The sequence below is a fragment of the Armigeres subalbatus genome, chromosome 2 (assembly GCF_024139115.2).
Source record: "Armigeres subalbatus isolate Guangzhou_Male chromosome 2, GZ_Asu_2, whole genome shotgun sequence".
Taxonomy (NCBI): Eukaryota; Metazoa; Arthropoda; class Insecta; order Diptera; family Culicidae; genus Armigeres; species Armigeres subalbatus.
In genome coordinates, this window is record NC_085140.1 from 180828417 (window position 1) to 180851777 (window position 23361).

General features: G+C 37.9%; 1 protein-coding gene across 3 annotated transcripts in view; it reads left to right on the top strand.

Annotated features, from left to right (window-relative positions):
• The window catches only part of LOC134211322 (uncharacterized), a 230187-nt gene that overhangs the window by 192121 nt on the left and 14705 nt on the right, over positions 1 to 23361 (top strand). For 2 of the 3 annotated variants that reach the window (XM_062688081.1, XM_062688080.1), the window contains exons 3-5: positions 9478 to 9574; positions 10223 to 10420; positions 10540 to 10783. In XM_062688081.1, coding sequence (XP_062544065.1) covers positions 9478 to 9574; positions 10223 to 10420; positions 10540 to 10783 — 539 coding nt within the window. The remainder of the gene's footprint in view (positions 1 to 9477; positions 9575 to 10222; positions 10421 to 10539; positions 10784 to 23361) is intronic. The other variant, XM_062688082.1, reaches the window with a different exon arrangement.

Genomic DNA, 23361 nt, shown 5'->3' on the forward strand with positions numbered 1-23361 from the left:
TCCTGTTCACTTTAGACATAGGGGGGGTTTTCAACTTTCGATGCCTACCTGCTTTGCCAGACTGCCTTTGATTAGCGACAGATCCGAACCGTCGTTTAAAAAGGCAATGGTCTCGATGGTTGTTTGTGGTCCAGAAAAAATAATTAGAATGATGCGATATAGAAGCGCAGGGTTGTTAACGTTAATCAACGATTAACGCCGTTGACGTTAATTTTTCGAAAACTTAACGTCAACGGCGTTGCGTTGAATGTTTTGAAAATAAACGTTAACGTCAATGAGAAGCGTTGAATCAACGTCAACGCCAACGTTGATTCCATCGTTGATTTTCTCATGGAGCGATGCATCGTCGGAAGCGTTGTCATGGCCAACGGTTTGATAAACAAGTGAAATTTTCGGGATCGAAGTTTGCGTTAAACGTTGATTAACGTTAACAACCTTGGAAGCGACTGCTTGGTTTGTTGGTGCATGTGGTTCTGCACCATGGATGCTTTTTGAGTAGACTTTCCGTTGGAATTTGAGCGGTTGGAATGTAGCAGCGAATGTGTTTATACACCCAAAAAACAAATCTAACAATTATAGTATAAAATCTGGGCATATACAATTCTGTAAGCTTTTTATACAAATATTGTATTAAAATAATACAGATTTGTATTAAAATAATACTACTTTGTCTACTTTGTATTAAAATAATACAGATTTGTATTATTTTAATACAATATTTGTATAAAAAGCTTACAGAATTGTATATGCCCAATTATTATATAGTTTCTGTAAGGTTCTTATGCAGAACTGTATTAAAATCTGCCATCCCCTGGTTGGGTGTACTGTCATCCTTCGATCACGTATTGTGTCGCTTTTCGGCAGCTTCTTCCCGTGAGGATTTGGGCAACTTCGGCAAAGATTTCCATCGGTTGTTTACCGTGTATGCCTTGAACACTGCACATCCCGACATAAGATGACTTTTTTTCTTGCAGCAAATGCAGGATCTGTCGTTTTCTGTCACTAATTCACGAACTGATTTTATTTCACTGATATGGCTATTCACTGCACCTGTCTACTTTTTCTTCTTCTTCTTATTGGCATTACATCCCCCATTGGCACATTGCCGCCTCGCAGCTTAGTGTTCATTCAGTACTTCCACAGTTATTAACCGCGAGGTTTCTAAGCCAATTACCATTTTTGCACCCGTATATTATGAGGCTAACACGATGATACATTTGTGCCCACGGAGGTCAAGACAATTTCCAAACCGAAAATTGCCTAGACCGGCACCGGGAAACGAACCCAGCCACCATAAGCATGGTCTTGCTTTATAGCCGTCAATCATACCGCTTTATTAGCTTACCTTCGGTTTTTGCTGGCCGCCGCTCTTCCCACCAATGTACATGGTGACTCTGCTGACTGCCGTGACAATTCCAAGCATAAACTCACCGAATGTCTTGAGATTGACCACCTGATGTTGCTGAATGTAGTCTGCCCACTGCATCTTGGTATGAATGAGAAGTTTCTCCACTAGTTCCATCAGTAACGTCGAATTGGAAAGATATTCCAGCTGCCTCCTAATGGTCACATGCTACGCACACTGCACAACCATTCCAAAATCGATTATGGTTTCCAACCTTTCAGTCTTCGGTGCCGAAATACTTCGCTTTTTCTTCAGAAGAGCACTAATAAACATTTCAAGTCCTCCGTACAGCAGACGTAGGGGGTCTATCACACGAGGCACTGACTCAGAAAAAAGCAACTGACTCTTAACGGACTAGTACGCGGGTACTTTTGGGCATCATTGGAGATGGGCGAGATTCTTAGCGCCATTGAATCCATAAGCTAACGAACTATTTACAAAACTGCTGTTAAATATTGGCTCATCGGCCTCATCACCTGAAAGCGTCGGTAGATCGCGAGACATCACCTGACGCGCTGCTAACTGCGAGGAGGAGGGAGTAGGATAAAAGTTTCGTTAATCGTGGGTGTTCCTATAGTTGTGTCCCATCTACAAAAAGGGCGATAAGCTGGATTGTAGCAACTACCGCGCAATCACATTGCAGAACGCCGCCTACAAGGTACTCTCCCAAATTTTATGCCGCCGACTAACACCAGAGAGTTCGTGGGGCAGTACCAGGCGGGATTTATGGGTGAACGCTCTACCACAGACCAGGTGTTCGCCATACGTCAGGTATTGCAAAAATGCCGCGAATACAACGTGCCCACACATCATCTATTTATCGACTTCAAAGCCGCATATGATACAATCGATCGGGACCAGCTATGGCAGCTAATGCACGAAAACGGATTTCCGGATAAACTGATACGGTTGATCAAGGCGACGATGGATCGGGTGATGTGCGTAGTTCGAGTTTCAGGGGCATTCTCGAGTCCCTTCGAAACCCGTAGAGGGTTACGGCAAGGTGATGGTCTTTCGTGTCTGCTATTCAACATCGCTTTGGAGGGAGGATGGAGGAAGCCTACATCAGACTGAAAAGCGAAGCTAAACGGATTGGTCTAGTCATCAACACGTCGAAGACGAAGTACATGATAGGAAGAGGCTCAAGAGAGGTCAATGTAAGCCACCCACCACGAGTTTCTATCGGTGGTGACGAAATCGAGGTGGTTGAAGAATTCGTGTACTTGGGCTCACTGGTGACCGCCGATAACGATACCAGCAGAGAAATTCGGAGACGCATAGTGGCTGGAAATCGTACGTACTTTGGACTCCGCAAGACGCTCCGATCGAATAGAGTTCGCCGCCGTACCAAACTGACTATCTACAAAACGCTTATGATACCGGTAGTTCTCTACGGACACGAGACCTGGACGATGCTCGTGGAGGACCAACGCGCACTGGGAGTTTTCGAAAGGAAAGTGTTGCGTACCATCTATGGTGGGGTGCAGATGGCGGACGGTACGTGGAGGAGGCGAATGAATCACGAGTTGCATCAGCTGTTGGGAGAACCATCCATCATTCACACCGCGAAAATCGGAAGACTGCGGTGGGCCGGGCACGTAGCCAGAATGTCGGACAGTAATCCGGTGAAAATGGTTCTCGACAACGATCCGACGGGAACAAGAAGGCGAGGTGCACAGCGGGCAAGGTGGATCGATCAGGTGGAGGACGACTTGCGGACCCTCCGCAGACTGCGTGGTTGGCGAAGTGCAGCCATGGAACGAGCTGAATGGAGAAGTCTTTTATGTGCAGCACAGGCCACTCCGGTCTTAGTCTGATGATAAATAAATAAATCCTAAAGTTGTGGTAGTACGAATTTTAGAGAATTAACAAAATTATCGCAGCAATCCACCATTCCGGTCATTTGGTTGACCTGTCATAATACGTTAGAGACATAAACATCATGGAATTTCTTTGGATTGGTAAAGTAACGTAATGGCTTATCTTTTTTCCATTGCGCTAATAGTTGCGGTAGTGTGCATGATTCTATTTGATGTTGGGTACTTCGTACCGCAATTGCGTATACGCCGTCTGGACGCAAATTCAAAACCACTATGTGGACATCGGCCCTACGCGTTCCAGGACCGCGCGCGTGCTAAACGGTTAATTAGAATTAAAGTAATATACTTCTGTGATACACTTCTTCTTCTTCTTCTTCTTCTTCTTATTGGCATTACATCCCCACACTGGGACAGAGCCGCCTCGCAGCTTAGTGTTCATTAAGCACTTCCACAGTTATTAACTGCGAGGTTTCTAGGCCAGGTTACCATTTTTGCATTCCTATATCATGAGGCCAGTACGATGATACTTTTATGCCCAGGGAAGTCGAGACAATTTCCAATCCGAAAATTGCCTAGATCGGCACCGAGAATCGAACCCAGCCACCCTCAGCATGGTCTTGCTTTGTAGCCGCGCGTCTTACCGCTGTGATACACTACTGTGGCTATTTTATTCAAGCTAAATACACGTTATATTTAAGTTCACTTGGAAATTAAAATACTAATGTTCAGAAATTCAATAATTTTCTTTACTACAAACTTGCATTTATTCAGGACCGAAGTGACTTGCATTACGTGACATTCATTATATCTGTCATTCTGATATTTCTTCAGAAACTGCCGTTTCAGGTACAGTGTTGGCAGTAACACAATGACTCAGGTGAATGAGGTGAAAGGTGAAAGGTGAAAAATCACACTAATAAAGTTTTTAACTTTTAAAGAGCGGAATTTTGATTGAATTTGGAATGGTTAAAATTGAATTGACTATGAGTTTGTACACCCAACCGGTGGTTGTTAGATTTTCCAACAATTCTGTCTAAGAATCTACCAAAACCTGTATAAGAACTGGGCCTATGCGAAATTGCTAGATTTTTATACAACCCAAGCAGCACAAGTCAGACAAAAATGATTTCAGCAACTTGATTGTGACTAAATCTAATCACATATGAGTTGCAGTAACATATGTGGAACATGTGTGCTGCTAGGGAAATATTGTATAAGAATCTAACAATTGTGCAAGTTTTTCTTACATTTTTTTGTATAAAAATCTAACAATTTTGCATATGCCCATTTCTTATATAAGTTTTGGTAGATTTTTATACAGAATTGTTGAAAATCTAACAACCGCAGGGTGGGTGTATTTCATTCAGCTTATTGAACTGACTGTGTTCTTCGATCACAGCAAAATTTAGATGTTAATGCATTAGCTTTAAATTTACGTCATAGATACTACCACTCTGAATTCTATTGATTGAAAATAATTTGTCTCCGTGTTAACTTTGAGATTGGCTTTTTATTGGCTTGAGATTGATTTTGGATTGCGTTTGTATTATCTTTGGATTATTTTGTATAAGGTACACTGGGGGAAGTGGAAAAAGGGGGTAAGTGTAAAAATCGACTCGAAAAATTGGAATTGTACATACTTTACAGTTTTTACCACATCATAACATTATGCAAGAATATACTTTGATGCTCACACTAATACTATGTTGAAATTTGTATAATACATACACTAACACGGTTAACGCTTGAACTGTAATTTAAGGTTTCGCGAGAAGTTGATTTTTGCATTTATAAAATCAAATCTTATTTGCACCAATTGTCCCTTTTTCAAGTGAATTTATATCACAGGTGACTATTACAATACAATTAAACTAATCCCATTCAATTTGTAGTGGTTTGTACCATGAAAGCAAATAATTCAAAGATTTTACACTTACCCCTGGTATCAAACACTGCGGGGGAAGTGGATAATGCTCTAATAACGCAAATTGTATCTTCCCTCCAGGGTTTATTTTGATAGCTGTGAATCTTAATATGTTCCTTCTTTGTTATCATTGTGATTCCAGTGGTGATTGGACTAATATAAATGAGAAAATGCCTGATTAATCCACCTATCGGTATTAATGCCTTTCACATGTTTTACATATGAAAAAAAAAAAAAAAATTATAAAAAAGTTAAAAATAGCACTGATAGGTAAATATATTCTATAATTCACATTAATTTTTATTCATAACAAGTATCGCCGTTGAATGCAATTTTTTTGCGAACAAATTGGTTAAGGACAAGTGCTTAAGAATAGCTGATAATTTTGAACGTGCTTTGCGCACAAACATACATACAAATACGCACATACAGACATCATCTCAATTCGTTAAACTAAGTTGATTAGTTTATAACCCTGTAAGTCCCATTTTTCCTATAAAAAGTTCATCTTTGGGGCGAACATATATATTTTACGTTCACTTAGTGTTCGAGAAGGCAAAAACAGCCCTCTAGCTATTACGAGAATTCCTTGAGTATCTATTCCGTTAAGGTAATGAAATCATTCCACAAAAGATACTCAGAGCAATTATTGTATTGATTTTAGTTATATGTAACTACTCATCACAATTGAAGATCAAGGTAAAATGTGTTTTCCACTTACCCCATCCCACTGGTTTAAGTGGAAAAACAACTCCTTATTTTTAAATCTCTTTCCACAAATTTCAAGCGACCAAATTGGTATGAATTACCGCACAGTTGGTGCAAAATTGACTGTTTTTGATAGCCCATTTTGATTGAACCCATTTAGATCATTTAAACTGGTTTTACACTAATTCAAACATGCACTATCAATTTTTCCTTTTCCACTTCCCCCAGTGTACCTTATCTAGTGTTTTAGATATTTTTAAGGTTTGTTTTTGTACACTGGAATCGGTAAAACACTGCGTAAATCCCTAAATGCACGTTAGTAAAAATCGATTAAAATTGAAACACCGCGTAAAAGCACATAATAATGTGTGAGTAACGTGCGTCACCGGGATGAAACAATCTTTTGGCACTTTTAGCGTTGTTCAAAAGTTTTAATCAATTGATTGGTAGATCGAGAAATACGGAAAAATATTCTCAAAAATCCAAAAGGAGCGTTTGCCCCGGGGTGCATATTACCCCAATCTTCTGAATAAATCCCATAATTCGGCGGTGTTTCAAACATATTTTCAAGAATGTTTCGAAATGTCAAAGGATCGTTTTCCCGGGGGTGCATATTACTTCAGTTTCCCCTATGGTTTCGGGATCATTTCGTATTCGGCTTTGATGTCGAATTGACAAACTTGTAAATGACTTTATCCGCTTGATTTGAATTGAAAAGGATTCACTGTGATTGGCCTTGCGTAAGAATAGGATACAGTAAGTATTTGAATTGCTTTAGAATAGTTGTAGAGTCGGAGACGAGCCAGCCTCGGGCTGAAAGTCTCCTAAATAAAGACAGAAAAAAAAAAAAAAAAAAAAAAAAAGTTGTAGAGTGGTATTAGAATTAGGAAAATTGGATTTTTTAATACCTCTAAATTGTTCTTACAGTTACTTTGAAGTGGCTTTGCATTTGGCTCTGGATTAACATTCTCCAAGCCAGGGTAATGATTATAATCGGTTTGATTTTTTCTTCAGCTGGTTCCGTACTGGGAGATTTCCAAATTACAATCACTTGCTCTCAGCTTACTCAACACTGTACTAATATGGAAGGGTTATCCAAAGCGTTATAGTTCACATCTTTTTTACGAGCTGATATATTTAGCGTCCCGTGGCTGTCTCGATGATTTTCACCCCTCAGTGTACAGTGAATTCAACTGTTCATGAACTTGTTCCGTATTTGCGACAAGTCACGTCAAAGCTGCAACACTTGGAACTGAATGAAATGACTCGCTAAGTTTGCGGCCGAGCCGAGAGCACATTCCCTGTGGTGTGACGAGGCCGAGCGGATTTGTTGTCGGCCATCCATTCTTCCCATTTGTTTATTTTGGGTGCGCTTAATTCGGAAGCTTTGGTCGTTGACTGTGGGTCTTTTTTCATTTTTATTTTCTTTTTATACTTTTCATTCTCGTGGTGGAAGACTCGCTTCACAGATCCGGTAAAGAAATGCTTAAACCTTTTGTGTGGTTTCCGTCATAAATTAGTATAAATTAGATTTGAATGCAGTGGCTTGATTAATTATTGTAGGTAAATCGGGAGAAAAAGACCGACGCAATGATAGTAGAGTCAATGAGATGAGATATATTTTTAACTCTCTTTAACCTCCCTTAGCCGTGCGGTAAAATGCGCTGCAACAAAGCAAGACCATGCTGAGAGTGGCTGGGTTTGATTCCCGGCGCCGGTCTAGATTGGAAATTTTCTCGATTTCCCTGGGCATAGAAGTATCATCATGTTAGCCTCACAATATACGAATGCAGAAATGGTAACTTGGCTTAGAAACCTCGCAGTTAATAACTGTAGAAGTGCTTAATGAACACTTAGCTGCGAGGTGGCAATGTTCTAGTGGGGGATGTAATTAAGAAGAAGAAAAACCTCCCTTATGATTACATTATTATTTTCTCCTAAAAATAAAAGAATGAGATGTTTTGTTATAATTACATATTACCTTTTTTGCCTTTTGTATTTTGGCATAAGTCTCAATCAAAGAAAGTTAGCTGAAATCTCATAAACTCTGTAGAAGGAAACCGTGTTGTAACAGACCCGACAGTATGTCTGTCCAAGTTTATCGACGTTTTATTTTATTTTCAGTGATAATCATACTATCAACAAAACATTCAAATCGACTGGATCGTGTATGGATTATAGTTTAGGTATTTAATTGCGCATATACAATAAAAAAGGAAAGATAGGTTTTGTACTTAGTTCTGATCTCTATCGGAATTCAAATAGACTGAGCCAGATATCTCATCACAATCAAACAATTGTCTAACTACAGTTAACGATACATTCGATGTCAATTAAACTGTCTACCGCTGCGCAATGAATGGTCAATCGGAACTCCTTCTACTGAACATCTGTCCCGACAAATTTAAAGAATGCAAATATTGACACTTGTTCTCGAATTCACCACAATACCTTCACCCGTTCGTTCCATTTCCCTTTATGACCAGAAATAACAATCCAATCGGCTTCGGATGGTGCCATAAATAAACATTAGGCTTTTTTCGTGTCCTCTTTTTTGGAATCGCGTCTGCTTTTGGATAGATTCATTCCGAGGTGCAATTCTGGTCAGTTAGTAGCGCCGTTATGGGCACTTGTACGAGAATGGCACCACCAACTCTTTTCGTTCAACGTCGATTCCCGTCTTCTTTGCACCAAAGTCTGTCCAACCGAAGAGGACAGCTTTTGAAGTAGCATAAATTTGGGATTAAGTCAATAATAAATTTAGCAAACACAATTTGAATCACCACCGGGTACCGGCTGGCCAGTACCCAACTGGCCCAACTAACTGCGTGAGACTTTTTTTGTCTGTTTTGTTTCGGGATCTGCTTATGTGGACACAGAACTGAAACTGACACACGGATTTGTCGAGGATGGAAAAAGTGAGTCGTCGAGAGGGAAAAAAAGTACACTTCAAATGCTTGACTGCGACCATAAATTCAGTTAAATAATTACTTCCCACTTGGCGCAGTACCGGAGTGGAACTTTTCATTTTTTGTTCCAGGGGTAGCTTTATACTCAGGGGTTGTATTGAAGTTCATTTAAATTTAATATATACTTTGGTACTTCATGTAAAACAATATAAATTATTATTAATTCTTTGGGTACTGTGATAAATCGCCACACTGGACCCACTATGCCTTATATGGCAATGTAAATAAAGTTTATTGGAAACCACCTTCTTAGGCACCACAATGGAATGCTTCAAAACTTTTCCAAATTTTCCCTATTTGAAAGTTCTAAATGCAACCCTGCACTAGAACACTCCCTTCGGAAAACCTGATCCGACAGTTCCGGAGCAAGTAGCGCAAAAAAGGGGAGAACTCTGTCAGGATCTGCACCGAAAATTTTTCTTCATGTTTTTTTTTTCGCCCATGTTGGTGCACTTTTTGCTCGCCCATTTTTCTTTCACTTTCCTTCCAGCAACGATGAGGACAACATCATCGCATCACGGGCTCTCGTGTTGAAGCTCGACTACCTTCCACGCCAACCATATGCTAATCCTGAACCGTATTTTTTTGTCCAATGTTTGTTCCTCTTAGCTCACACCCTTCTATTTTGCTTCTCTTTTTCTCTTCCCACAGTTTGCCGGTCCTGCATAGTGCGACACTTGGAGGGCAATAAATACTGTCCCAAATGCAAATCGTACAACAACAAAACGATCACGGTGGCTAATTTAAGGTAATTTCCACACTTGACTTTTTTACCTCGAACGATTGCTACTGCTGCTGAGCGCCGTTGTTAATAAGGGGAGGGGAGTGTGCCTGCCTTCGGGGCCACATTAAGGACGGGCCATCATGATGCATAGAAGAGAAGCCAAAATCGGCACTCCCCTCCCCAAGGCCCAAGCCCTGCTCAGTTGTGATACCTGCCGAACGACTGTCGAAATGATGAATATTTGAGCCGTTTAAAATTAATATTCAATCTCTTGCTGTTCTCTCACTTTCGTGGCTCGGGGCACATCATGCTCGTTGTAATAAAATCGATGGTGTTCTGGAACAGGAAGGAGTGCGAGATAACAAATTAATTACATAGTGATCGAGTCGCACATTTTTCCCATTCCGAATTTGAAATTTGTATTTAATTGGCATATCGGTATAAATACTTATAGAAGTACTATCTACAACCCAAGTCATATTTCAATTATATAAACTGCAAATGCAGACGCTTCTATTGCATTGTTATAGATTTCATAAATTTAATTGTTCCAAATAAAGATTTCAATCCACTATCGTTTAAATATTGTCCAAGATACTGTCGAAAACATCAGAATAATAAATGATTCATCATTTGTATGACGTTAGTAACGATTTTTGCCATCTCTCACAGGCCGGATCGAATTTTGCGATCGCTGGTGTACAAACTGGTCCCGGGGTTGCACAAGTCAGAGAACCAACGGGCGGCCAAATACTACGCCGATCAAAGCAACGCCAGCCAAGATGAGCAGATATCCGGCGGCAGTCGGAAACCCCCGGAACACAGCTATCTGGATGATCAGAACTTTTTCTCACCGGATGAATTAATCAAGTAGGTACCACCTCAGCACACAGCAGAACCCCAACAGTGGCGGAAACGCTTCGACCGAAAGCACGAACCTAATCAATCGATTCCCACCATTCCCATTCTATTCCCGCTCGTACGTACAGTCTATCGCTGGAGTACCACTACGACTCGATTGTGGACTACGACCCGAAGAAGCAGGAACTCCCGATCACATATCTGTGCTGTCCGGCGGCGGTCACCATCCACCATCTGTACAAGTTCATCCTCACCAAGAACGGGCTGCAGCTGGACAACGAACGCATCCAGGTGGACATCATCTACGAGGAGGAGATTCTGCCGCACGAGTTCACACTGATGGATGTGGCATATTGCTTCGACTACAAGCGGGTAAGTGATTAATCACGGTGGGGCGCATTTGAATGCGGTGGATGGGGATAGCGTTTGTGTGATGAATTTAAAGTTGAGCAATGAGGCATTTCAATTGCACGAATATTCAAAATATGCAATTTGCTACATTCATTGTTCTAGAATTATCATAATAGAGTCACGGTCACGATTGTACATTTTGTAACTTGGATATTCATTTTTATATAAAAAGGGGGTCGTAAAGGAATTCGTCTTGTTTCATATTTCAGATGCTTACATGCGCAAATCTCAAAATCTCAAAACTCATGGATGATACAGATCAAGTATGAGGTTAAACACACCGAACTCACCTTATCAAAATCATTGGCGTAAACAAGGGGGGCAGGAAAGGAAGGCTGGCCCTTCCCAGACCCACTTGTGTCCCCCAGAAAATTTGAAAATTGAATTACAAAATAGTAAACTTTCATATACCACAAAAATATTTCCTCATTGCATCGCATGTCTTCTTTGATAAATTTTTCAGAAAAATATCGAATTTTTCGTTGCAAAATGTAAAGTCCATAGATTTGTCAGATTTTTATTGCCAATCACTTCCTTTGTCAATCATTATTAAGTGTTTGCAAAGCATGATGACAACCTGGTTTATTAATTAAACCAAGTTGAAAAACATAATTGTTTGAAAAACTATACATTTCTGTTTTGACATTTACAACGGTAAGATTTAAACGAAGCTGGAACTTTCTCGACCACAATTTAAAGAATTAAAGTCGTGACTGTTTACACATATTATTGCCTTCCATAAATCCATCAAAAGATCGTTCAAACGATAATTCTTTTGTAAACCTTTCCAAAATACTAGTGATGAACTTTGTGTAAACTAAAAAATTACGTTAATAAACAATAAAAAAAAAACTTTCCAAAATAGAAATCAGAGATTAAAATCAATTGAATATTATTCAAGTATGCCTTAAAAATTACATTCTTACAAAAAAATTAAATTCTTACAAAGGTTTTAAGTAGAATGTCCTTATTAGTCCAGATGTTTAGATTTCACTGCTCAACAGATATATGCCTTCTGCAGTCTTCTACAGTCCAGAACGTGGATCTAAACAGATATAAAATTGTGGAATAAAGAAGAATAGGCTAGTGGAATAAAAAAAAATCTTAAAATTAAAAATGATTGAACGATTCCTAGAGTTGTTCATTTTAGGTTACCTTTCCAGTTCCCACTAACTATGCGGAATTGCTGAAATTTGAAACTCTGACGAAAATTTACTAAAATTTCTCACAGAATATTGTAGTTCCTGTTGAAAACTGAAGTGAGCTCGTGGGTCCTTCATTCAATATTTCTATATAAAATTTCTATATAAAACTTCTCAATTAATTTTCCAAAAATCCTTAAAATATTTCAAGAATTATAAAACAAATTGACAAAAAATTCACAGAAACTCAAAAATTAGTGCAAATATTAGGATTTTTTAACTATTTTTCTACTTGGTAGGCTACATCCTGTATGACGCTTTGCGGAGCCGCAATGCTTTTGTAAGAAAATATTACGATTACTAAGCTTTCACAATGATTGAGATTGCATTAAGTTGTTTATGGACCCCACAATATCAACAAATCATCTTCGTTTCTACCTTTATTAGGTGATGGATTTTCGTAGACTTTTCAACTCGCCTTACCATGAAGAAATTTATTTCTTTCAAAATATGTTTTTTATTTATATGTCGTAAAGGGATCTAAAATCGGAATATCATACAATTATCATGAAATTGGAAAGAATGTACGGACCCTTTATTCAAACGTTTCCGAAGCTTTCCGCATATAATACAAACGTAAATAAAGAGATCCAAAAACTGCAAAGCTGATTTAGAAATTAGAAAATTGTAAATGAATATTAGACACATATCACATAACATATGTGTAACTCGGGTAGCCAAAGTTGTACCCTTATAACACTTTATATTTGAACATCGAAACGTCAGAAGATAGTATAACAGTATTTGATCTAACAAGGGGTCACGCGACTTATATTGTATATCTGAATACGATTCGCGTTGAAATTATACAAAAGATTTTTCCTAGTGGCGTTAGGTGTTTAGGACAGGTATCTGACACCCCCAATCCTACCCACTACGTTTGACAATAGCCAACATCTTTGAGTTTCCCATTGTTCGGTTGAAATTGGGTTTCCCACTGACAATTCTATTTTGTAAACAAACCACTATTCCGAACTGATTTTTTCCAAATAGACGTAATTGTTTTTCACCATTTTTGGAGAACTTGTCCGAAACTACGAATGCGAGGTGTGTTTCAACAAGTATATTGATGCCTTTAATAAATTTTCATATTTCGATCGGCACCAAGCGCTCTACTTCGCCAAAATATCACGATACTTGAAACATATTTTCAATGGGAGGTTTTTGATGACTATAATTACGCCTTCGTGTTAAATTAATCGATGATTTTGATGCTGACATCAAAAACATGGCCGCTTCGCAGACCCCTGGTTTAGGAGGTGAAATTGTTTTTTATAATTAATTGGAGATTGGGGTAGATAATATTAAAGTAGAAAAGAAAGGAGTTTAGGGTATGTAACTGATTTAATTATTGATATTGATTCGACAAACTCGAACAAAATCCATTCGTATGCCACGCACGGGCTCTTAACCAGTAAACGATGAATTTGTTTGATGTTTGGTTGAAATATTATGCAAGGTCAAAATACTTCAAACTTCCATTTACTTCCGCTATATTCACTTCTAAATGGAAGTTTGGAAGAATGGAAGTTTGAAGTATTTTAACCTTGTAACATTTTTCCCTAAGATGCTCAATATTAATTATTTCATGAAATATTATGTTTTTATTCGAAAACCGTAGCAAAGGCTCATTCATTGCTTTGAGCATATTTATTATCCGCATTTTTCAAACATTTCCCATGTATGCCGTCTCTCCCAGTGGTTTGGCAGCGCACCCGAGTTTGACTTTTTTCTAACATGTATGTAACCGACTTTTTGTCTTTCAAAAGTCTTCTACACTATGTTTCCCTAAACTACACGGTAAAAATATGCACATCCATGCGAACTGTTCTGCATTTGAATATGCACTACTTTGGAATCAAATCAATATCAATAGCTGAGCTCGTCGCATTCAAAGACCACCACTTCCATTTGGCGTGCACAATATTTTGAATATAAAAAAACAAAATAAAAAAATAGAATTACCCCAGCTCAGATTTGAATAACATACCTTTGCTTGAAAGTCCTTCGTCTTACTATGACTCCATCTCACACTTCGAAATACCTCTTGTGATAAGCAGAACAGATGAAAGAACTGTCATCTATTTTTAGAACAACACCAATATCGCTCCACTCTTAAATCAATAGCCTTAAACCTATGAATTCAATAGCATAGCACTTTCAATTCTAGTGGAGATCATTTCAACATCCAGTGAGTAGCACTTTGATCAACAGTGTTGATGTTATGGTATTGTCTGCATTCAACACACTTATGAAAGGTGTGACACCACTTCAAAATCAAAGGAAAATCATTTTCAATAATGGTGATTTTGAAGTTGATCATTCAATAGAGGGAACAGTTAAATTAAGCGTGTTGATTGCTTACCGTGTATCAATAACAACAAATAGAGTTTCATTTATCGGATTATTTTGAAGAAATAGGGTAAAATGCCCAATAGTGGACCCCCTAGTAGCGGAATTTTGCTCTTCCTATCATATGGTGGGGAAATTTTCAACATATTATTTCTGCTTGATATCTTATAACAAGCTCTGCATCTCCTCTTCACGATACATACATAAAACACTCAAATACACGACGTGATTCGTTGATATTAACATTTTAAAGTCTGACTGAATTCGCCCTATAGTAGACCCCCTGGGGGTCCATAATAGGAAATTGCTTCCCTATAGTCGACACTTCATTTGATTTTCATGTCCCGTTTCGGGACGTTCTTCTTCCTATTATGGACCCCCAAAGTATTCCTATAGTGGACACTCTCGTGTTCATTTTTATAGAATTGTAAAAATCATATAATTTTACTTTCCATAACATTGCCAATGCATGTGATCAAATCATAGAACTGTAAGGTAGGTTCTCCCGATGGAATTGTATAACAAAATGTTTACATTGTGCTGTAATAATGCAAAAATGCCTGAAGGGTCCACTATTGGTTGGGGGTCCACTATTGGGCACTTTACCCTATTGATTTTTAAAAAAGGTGATGCCTCACCTGGAATTACCCTCAGTTAAATGTTCAATGCACAATTTTGGTGTTTTCTGTTTCGTTTTTACATGTCGTTGAAATTGCTGTACTTTTTGTATAGAGTATTCGGAATACTATCAACCCAAAAGTAATGTTCTAATAATGAAAAGAATGCCATGAAAAGAGATGACATTAATATCGTACATCGTAATAACCTATTCAAATTACGTGCTTCATGGTATGATAAGGATAATTTGATTTCAATGTTGAACCACACTGAGGAAAATGGACGTATGATTTTCAATCAAACGCCTTATGAAAATTTGCCACAAGGAATCGGTATGAATTTCAATATGTTGCCTTATGAATGATGATTTTCATTTCAAAAAATGTAAAGTGCGGCAGACTGGATTCGAACCATGGACGTCGGGATCGGGAGGCCGGTATGTAGACCACACGCCCATCGACGCTTGAATACTCGGGAAGGTAACTGCGCATAAGAAGCACTGTTGGTGGAATAATCAGTCGAAGTTTCATAAGGTGCCAGTTATGAATTTCGATAGTCTAGTTCGCTGAGTGCATCACATTTTCATTTAATATGATATCCAAATTGGAATCACCTCACAGTTGCGATGCTCTCCTGCATTATGATAAGCGAGTTTGCTTTCGTACGATTGATAATTTATAATGTTGCTTCTAATCTATCTATTTTGTGATTGTTACGCATCGTAGACAAACATTGGTGTATCCCTCGTCATCCTTTCGAAAAATCAAAGACTGCGTATATAAAGATTCGTTCCCAATGTAGAACAGTCCTAAGGAATATACTTTTCAACACATGTTGAATAAAATCTAGATTTTTACCATGCTGACTCGAAAATATTATATCAATTTTAGAGGAATTTTATTTTCGTATGATAAATAAGTTAAAATGGATAAAAGACGAACATTTCATCAAAAATCGCCTGAAAATTGAAGTTAACCCTACAAATAAATCAACAACAGCATAGGAGAGACCTTCTTTTGGATGCAATCCGTCATTTTTAAAAACAATGTACAGAAATGATGATAACTAAATATCATTATACTTTGGCTACAGATATTGCTCTTTGTAGTCTTGGAAAAAAGTGTTATAATTTTCTGATCATATGGTATTTGTTTACACTTGAAAATGACAGAACGATGTTCCCGTTCCCAATTATAACAGTTTTGGCTCATCGAAAGGGGGTCAACTTTTAGATTGGATTTTGTTCGAAGATTCACTTATGTTATGTGCACATATTGACTATATTACACCCAGAGCGTTGATGATTAAAGATTCCAATGAATGATTAAATTTAGTATGATTAAATGATTCAACTTTATGATTAAAGATTATGATTAATTTATTTTTGACAATGATTAACGATTATGAATAATGAATAAAACGTTTGGAGTATGATTAACGATTTCCGATCGTTATTGGATGCTGACACAATGTGTGTATGATTAATGATTAACGATCGATATGATTAATGATTAACGGTCAATATGATTAATGATTATTGAATAATTAATCATATATGATTTGCATAGTGATTAACCTGTACGATACCAGCAGACAAAACCGACTGAAATTTAAATTTCAATTTGCTTTCATTTCGTCAATGATCAACCGATTTTAACAAAATAGGCATGGTTGGATCGAAAATTTAATATATTTTCAGGAAGTGGTTTGAGGACGTGAATTTTTGCAATAGTTCCGGATTGAGGCCAAAACCCCGTGGGGTACCTATAGTAACCCAGAATGTAAATTTTCCAAGAAACTTACGAAAAAATGATTTTGTTCATGTAAAATTTATGACTGGTGAATCTAAATGCAAGCATATGCTATATTTGAGATTTCTAGTACCCAGCAGTTTGTTCCGGATACATGGCTGCTTGATATCGGTTCCGGTAGGGACCTAAAGTGGACACTCCCAAAATGGATATATTGGACCCGTTTGGATGTCCAATGTAGTTGCTACTCCGTGATTGACTGAACTTGCGAAATTGTACAGAGAAAACAATGAATGGGGCTTGGGATTAGCTACCCATTCTCAATGTACACGTTTCTGGAGCTCAAATATTTAAAGTCCATAACGGCGCCGGCCACGTCCTTACGGTCATAAAGGAATGGAATGATTGTTAGTCCGACTCTCGTTGCTACTAGAGACCGAGTATACCTCTGCATCTCCACGTTTGTCTTGGGATAGGATATCGTTTTAGTTACAAAGGATAATTTATCTGGATTTACTTTGGTAAGCGATGCGATCTATGGGACGGGAAAAACACTAATACAAATTTAAAGTTGAAACATGCACGCCCGGTGGCATATGAAAACTGAGGAGATACGCGTTTTGGACGACCGCACGGAAGCGCAGCACTCTGTACTCACTTGCTCGATGACTACAGCAAACTATTGAAGAACGCGCTTTTTTCGACCGCGCGACATGCGCATGAGCCACCGAACATAATTTATTTTTTATATTTTATTTTTTTCCCGATGCACAATAGGACAGCCCCATATAAAGGTGTGGCCAAAACTACCAAAAGGCCATATTTATTTTTTATATTTTATTTTTTTCACGACGCACAATAGGACCGCCCCATATAACGGTGTGGCCAAAACTACCAAAAGGCCAATTTTCGATTAAGGCGAGTAAACTGTGATGAATACACAGCTTATAACCTATATTTCTATAATCAGGACGGTTTTATTTTTTAGATTTTTTAGGAAGGGGTGGGGGGCGTTCGAACTAGTCCCTCCTAGAAATGATATTTTTACGTTTTTTTTTTGGGAAAACGGACATCTTTGCCATGTTTTCGTCTCAAAAGCAACATGTTTATATATCGTTACAAAGCTCTTAAACAGATCTATGTACAGGTTTACCTCGATTATATGGACCCTCGATTATATGGACTTCGATTATATGGACTTTTTACCTCGATTATATGGACATTTTTTTCGCTCAATTTTTTTTTTGTGTTTTGGGGTTTTTAAAAGATGTTGAATATTGTAAGTCATATTTTACATTGATTCTATATTTATTATGGTACATTGGGGCAAATAAAGGCCCGCAAGGCATGTTGTGATGTTATATATGGAGATGCACTCTGAGTCATATGTGCGATTCACTTGATTGATTTACCATTTTCGCGTTAGAAAATTTCATTGTATATAATGATAAATATACAATTCTTTAATCTGCAACAGCCACGGCCTCGTCCTTACAAATAGGTGGAGAAAAATAATGCGTATGTTTGGTGATCTCTACCATACGAAAACGTGAAGTGAATTGTCAGACTGACAGTATGCGGAGCAAGTGATAAGATGAGATTGTCATATTTAGCTGTTAGATCTTTGCTTCCAACCTTTTTCTGCTTTTGGCGCATGGAATTAAGTATATAAGGACGGATGACGCATTAACATCCAGCAAATCGGACCCACTGAGACTGATTTTTTAGGTATATCCACGAAACTGGAAGAGTTTATTTCAATATGTGATACATAAAGTTCCAAATGGTTTTCAAACCTGGCATTATTTCTTCTGGACGAACTTGATAATTATTTGAATGTAAAAAACTGAAAACTCTTCGAGCAGTCTTTATGTCTTTATGCAGTCTTTATGTTTGTTCGGGATTTTAATGAGGGCCGCCACGGTGCGTCGTTTTGAATTTTAAAACCCGTTGCAAAATACAGCCCTGCTTTAATATACGAACATAGTCCAAAATAGCATAACAATTTATCCTTTAATATTCCACTTAGCAGGTGTAGGTGCACTGTGCAATTGACCTTTCCCGTCAACAATCTTTATCCGCTCAATCAATTCTTCAAGTTTTTGAGGACAACTTTCCCAAAGAACCCATACTTTTTGACGCCATACTTTTTGACGAATAGTGCTGGTTTCCAAGCTTGGCCTAACATTCGCCCGATTTTGAATTAAAATAAGGCCAATTCCAATTCTTCAAACATGCGGCACTTTTCCGATTTTTTTTTTATTCTAAAATATGAGTTCCGTGAAAAAGTTGAACTTGAATAAGTCAAAGAATTGACTGAAACAATAAAACGAGATACATTTTTTGGCGGAAAATGTCAATTGATTCTTTTAAAAATGACACTGATACGTGGATAGAGCCCCTTATTTACATTGATTTAAATTCTTTTTAAGAATATCAATCAAACGCAACTTGTTGCAAGGAGATCTTTTAAAGACAAGTGTCAGAAAAGTGAGACTGTTTCTACGCGATTTTTGCATAAACAAATGCATTTGGACAATATCTTCTGAGCCCATAGTCCAATCCGGCCAATTTTCAATAGGAGACAATAGGAAAAAAATTCCATCGGTTTCAATTTGTTGCGATCAAATCAAAAGAGGTCAAGTGTCAGTCCTTCTATATAAAGCCAGTTTTTGAATCTAACATATACCTTTTTCGACCACTCAGTGTTTGCTTTGTTGCTGAAACAGGAAGGCACTGTAGTTAGAATTCGTGAATAAGTATATTAGTGTGCTCACATTGAGCTGGGCGAAGTCTTCATTACTAACGTAATCTTACAAACTAGCGGCTGGAAAAAAGGTTACGTTCTTATAGAAAATCATAATTTACTGAGTTATCATAAAATGAGCCCAAACATGCGGATTAGACTGTGAGGTAATATATGGATATTTTCTTTCAACTTTTAAGACTTATTTCATCGTGTAACACAAATTTCGAGAAAAAAAAATTTGCTTCGATTATATGGAAAATTCGATTATATGGACTTTTTTGCATCGAAAAAGTCCATATAATCGAGGTATACCTGTAATGGGCTTGATAATGTAATAATAGATCTGTCCAGAAATTAGTTTTTAGTAGTTTTGTAAACGCATATTTTACGCAATATTTAACGAACAAAACAGTTTTGTACCCCGCAATACCCCGCAGTAAAACATCATGCACTACACTATTGAACTCTTAAGCTTTGAGGACCATGAATAAAATTCTGCCCAAATTCACCATTTTGTAAGATACATGAATTTTAAAAAATGCCCATTTTTGCCTTTCTCGTGTACTAAGTATACGTAGAAGCTATATGATCGCTCAAAAAGCATTTAAAAAAAGCCCAAACACTCAGAGTGTTGTATACCGATCGACTCAGTTCGAAGAATTGAGGTGATGTATATGTGCACGTGTGTGTGAATGTCGGTATGTGTGTGAGCAAAAATGGTCTTAACTCTTTTTTAAGCACCTATTCTAAACCGATTTACTCGCAACAAGTTTCATTCGTCAGAGAACGTTTGTCCATTGTTCCCTATTAAAAATAGGCTGGATCGGACTATGGGCCCAAAAGTTATGGCAAAAATACATTTTCTTATAATGTACGAGAAAGACAACATTACTGCTAGGGGGATTAATCAGGTTTTTTGCTAAACTTCTTATTTTTCAATTTTAATCTGAGCTACTCAATAATGCCACTAATTGAGTTTGGTGACTAACACAATTTATATAACATTTTAAGCGGGAGGGTTATGCCTTAATTCAAGAAAAAATCATCTTTCGTATAAAAAGCGTTACGCAGTGAGAAGGGAAGTTGATCAAAATTTACAATTTTGACATTACTACATTATAGGAGCGAATTATAGATTTAACCATAACGTGTCATAACGTGTTGGATGAGTAGTGTGCTGAATAACTCCTTGCCATAATACCTTTTTATAATTATGAAAGAAATCTTAATGAAATATCAAATAAATGAAATTCCATTTCGTTTATGTCACAATATGACGTTAATTGAATCTGTTCAACCCTCCTTTGTTGGTTTAATAAGTTTTAATCAGTGAATTTTTTAACACCAGAAGCTGATAGAGCTTTTTTGATCATTTTAGGAAATCTGTGTTGCGTCCATTTGTCTGTGACACGAATATACAGTTTATATGACCATTAGTATTTTATCCAGCATCAAACAGGCTTATTGAAAGCCAAAAAGTGACCAAATTCAATTGGTTTTGTAGAATATGACAAAAATCGATATTATGCTGAAAATTGGCCCCATACCCCATTGTAGGCTCAGAAAAATATTTTTCTTTTCTATCTATGTTTTTATGATAAATACAACTGTTTATTATAGGATTCATAATTTTGGCCAAAAATACCTCCTTTATTCCTATTGTGCGACGACTAAAACACGCACTATACACACTCGTTCGATATTCTTATTACCGGCCGCGCAATGCAGAACACAATATTTCGGCAGTCATATAAGGCACTATACGGCTATTTAAAAACTTGTTAGCATTAAAGTAGCACTATATGGCCGAAATATAGTGCTTTTTGGTTGCTTGAGAATCTTTTGAGTTTTCATCTGTGTTCTTCAGAAAAATATCAAAATCATAAAATTTTGCGTTATGTAATTAATAACTCCTTTAATAATTAAATAAATAACTGCCAATCAATGTTGTGCCAATGCAATATAGATACGTGTGTATACGTGAGTACTGTGGGTGCCCGTGATTGTCTGTGAGTACCAGTGGGTGCCCGTGAGTTCTTTTGAATGGCAGTCAGCTACCGTAAGTGCAGTTGAGTGTTAAATAATTCTCACAAGGAGCTATGAGTGTCCATGAATAGAATACCTCTACCAAAAAAATCTGCACTTTGTTTCTACCTGAAAAAAATACCTGAAATTCACGTAGCTTTCACCAGATTTCCCGGTAAACTTCTCATTCTAAGTGATAATTAGGTAATTTCTACCTGAGTTTTTAATAGAATTCACCGTACACGTAAGTTTTACCTGAATTTTCTGAAGCATGTGCAGTTACGTGTGCACGTAAAATGTATCGTTTAGATCATTTGGAGTGTATGAATATTTATGAGAGAAAATGTGTGCCCGCTAATGCCAATAAATTTCCATGATGGTCCATGAGTTCAAATGTAGATGATTGTCAATAGGCGTCCATAAGAACCAAAGATATTCCGAGACTACTTATGAGCTCTCGCGAGCACATATGCGTTCCGTTGAGTTTTCTAAGTTCCCTCGAATGCTGATGGAATCCTTTCAGCGGTACTCCAGTAAACTCATGAACACTCATGTCGTAATCTGACGTACCTCGACTAGTTAGAAGCGGGGCTACCGCATACTTACGTCGAAACGGAGCTGTTCTACCGAAACGGCTTCCATGCATCGATGAACGGGTGGTATCACCCGACCTCAAACTTCAGGAGAGGGTTCCCAAAAAAGTAGACTTTCAATGGGAGTGGAAGTGGTCATGAAGGCAAACAAAACACAGTTGATAAAACCGGTTAAAGAAGTGCCTGAAATCGTCGATAACAATTCTAAGTCGAGCAAGGAAGACATTAGTAGCGAGTCGTCGAAACTTCCACCGAAAAGCAGTCAATACAGAGTCGGGGCGAGGCGTCGGCCGAAGCTCGAGGATCAGCGACTTTAACAATCGTCTGAGCGGTGTCGCAGTATCCTTCAAACTGTCGTGAAGGACCTAAAATTTGGCCGCTATTTATCAGCAGCTTCTGACACACTACAGCGGCTGGCGGATTCACTAATTTGGATCACCTGTAAGACGACGCAATAGATGCAGTCAAGAATCGATTAGCTCTGCCTAATAACGTTCCAAGCGTCGATCCTTCGGAGTCTATTTCGGAAGCCAAGAAAGCTATTGGAGACGCTGCCAACGAATATGATAAACGCTCCAGTGCCTAAAGTGGACCAGTTGAATACGTTTCGATATCAAGGTGAAGCAGTTATGCAACCATTAAGTATGAAGCCGCAAAACTAAAGACCTACCGTCTTTCGGGGTGACATTGGGCCTAGGGGGAAAGATTGGGCAAAAAAAAAATTTCCACTCTTGATATCTCAGAAACTGTTAGGAATTTTGATGAACACTTCAAACGGTTAGAAATTATATTAAAATTCATGTCTAGGAAATCTCCAAACAAATTCCAAGAACTAATTGTGCTATTATTATATATATTCCGATGATTATAATCAATATTAAACCACAGAGAAAATTAAACCGTCAACGAGTAGATTGCAATGACAGTGGGCCGAGCATTAAAGGATTGATCGACGAGTGAGGTGTGACAAGATATATATCCGATAACTGTTGTATTTGAAGGTGTGACGTTTTGATTCATATATATTTATTTAGTAATATGAAGAAGTGAATCCAAATAAAAAGGAACGAATCGAATGCAAAGCAGTTATTGGCAGGGTAGAAATATTTCACAGTCAATGCAGTGAAAAACATGGATCTCAGTATAATCTGCAGCCGCCTTCATCGCCGCCGTGGTGAGTGCGACTGGGTGCAGCCGAAAAATCATTTCCAACACCGACAATTCAATTTCGCATTCAGCCACTCACAAG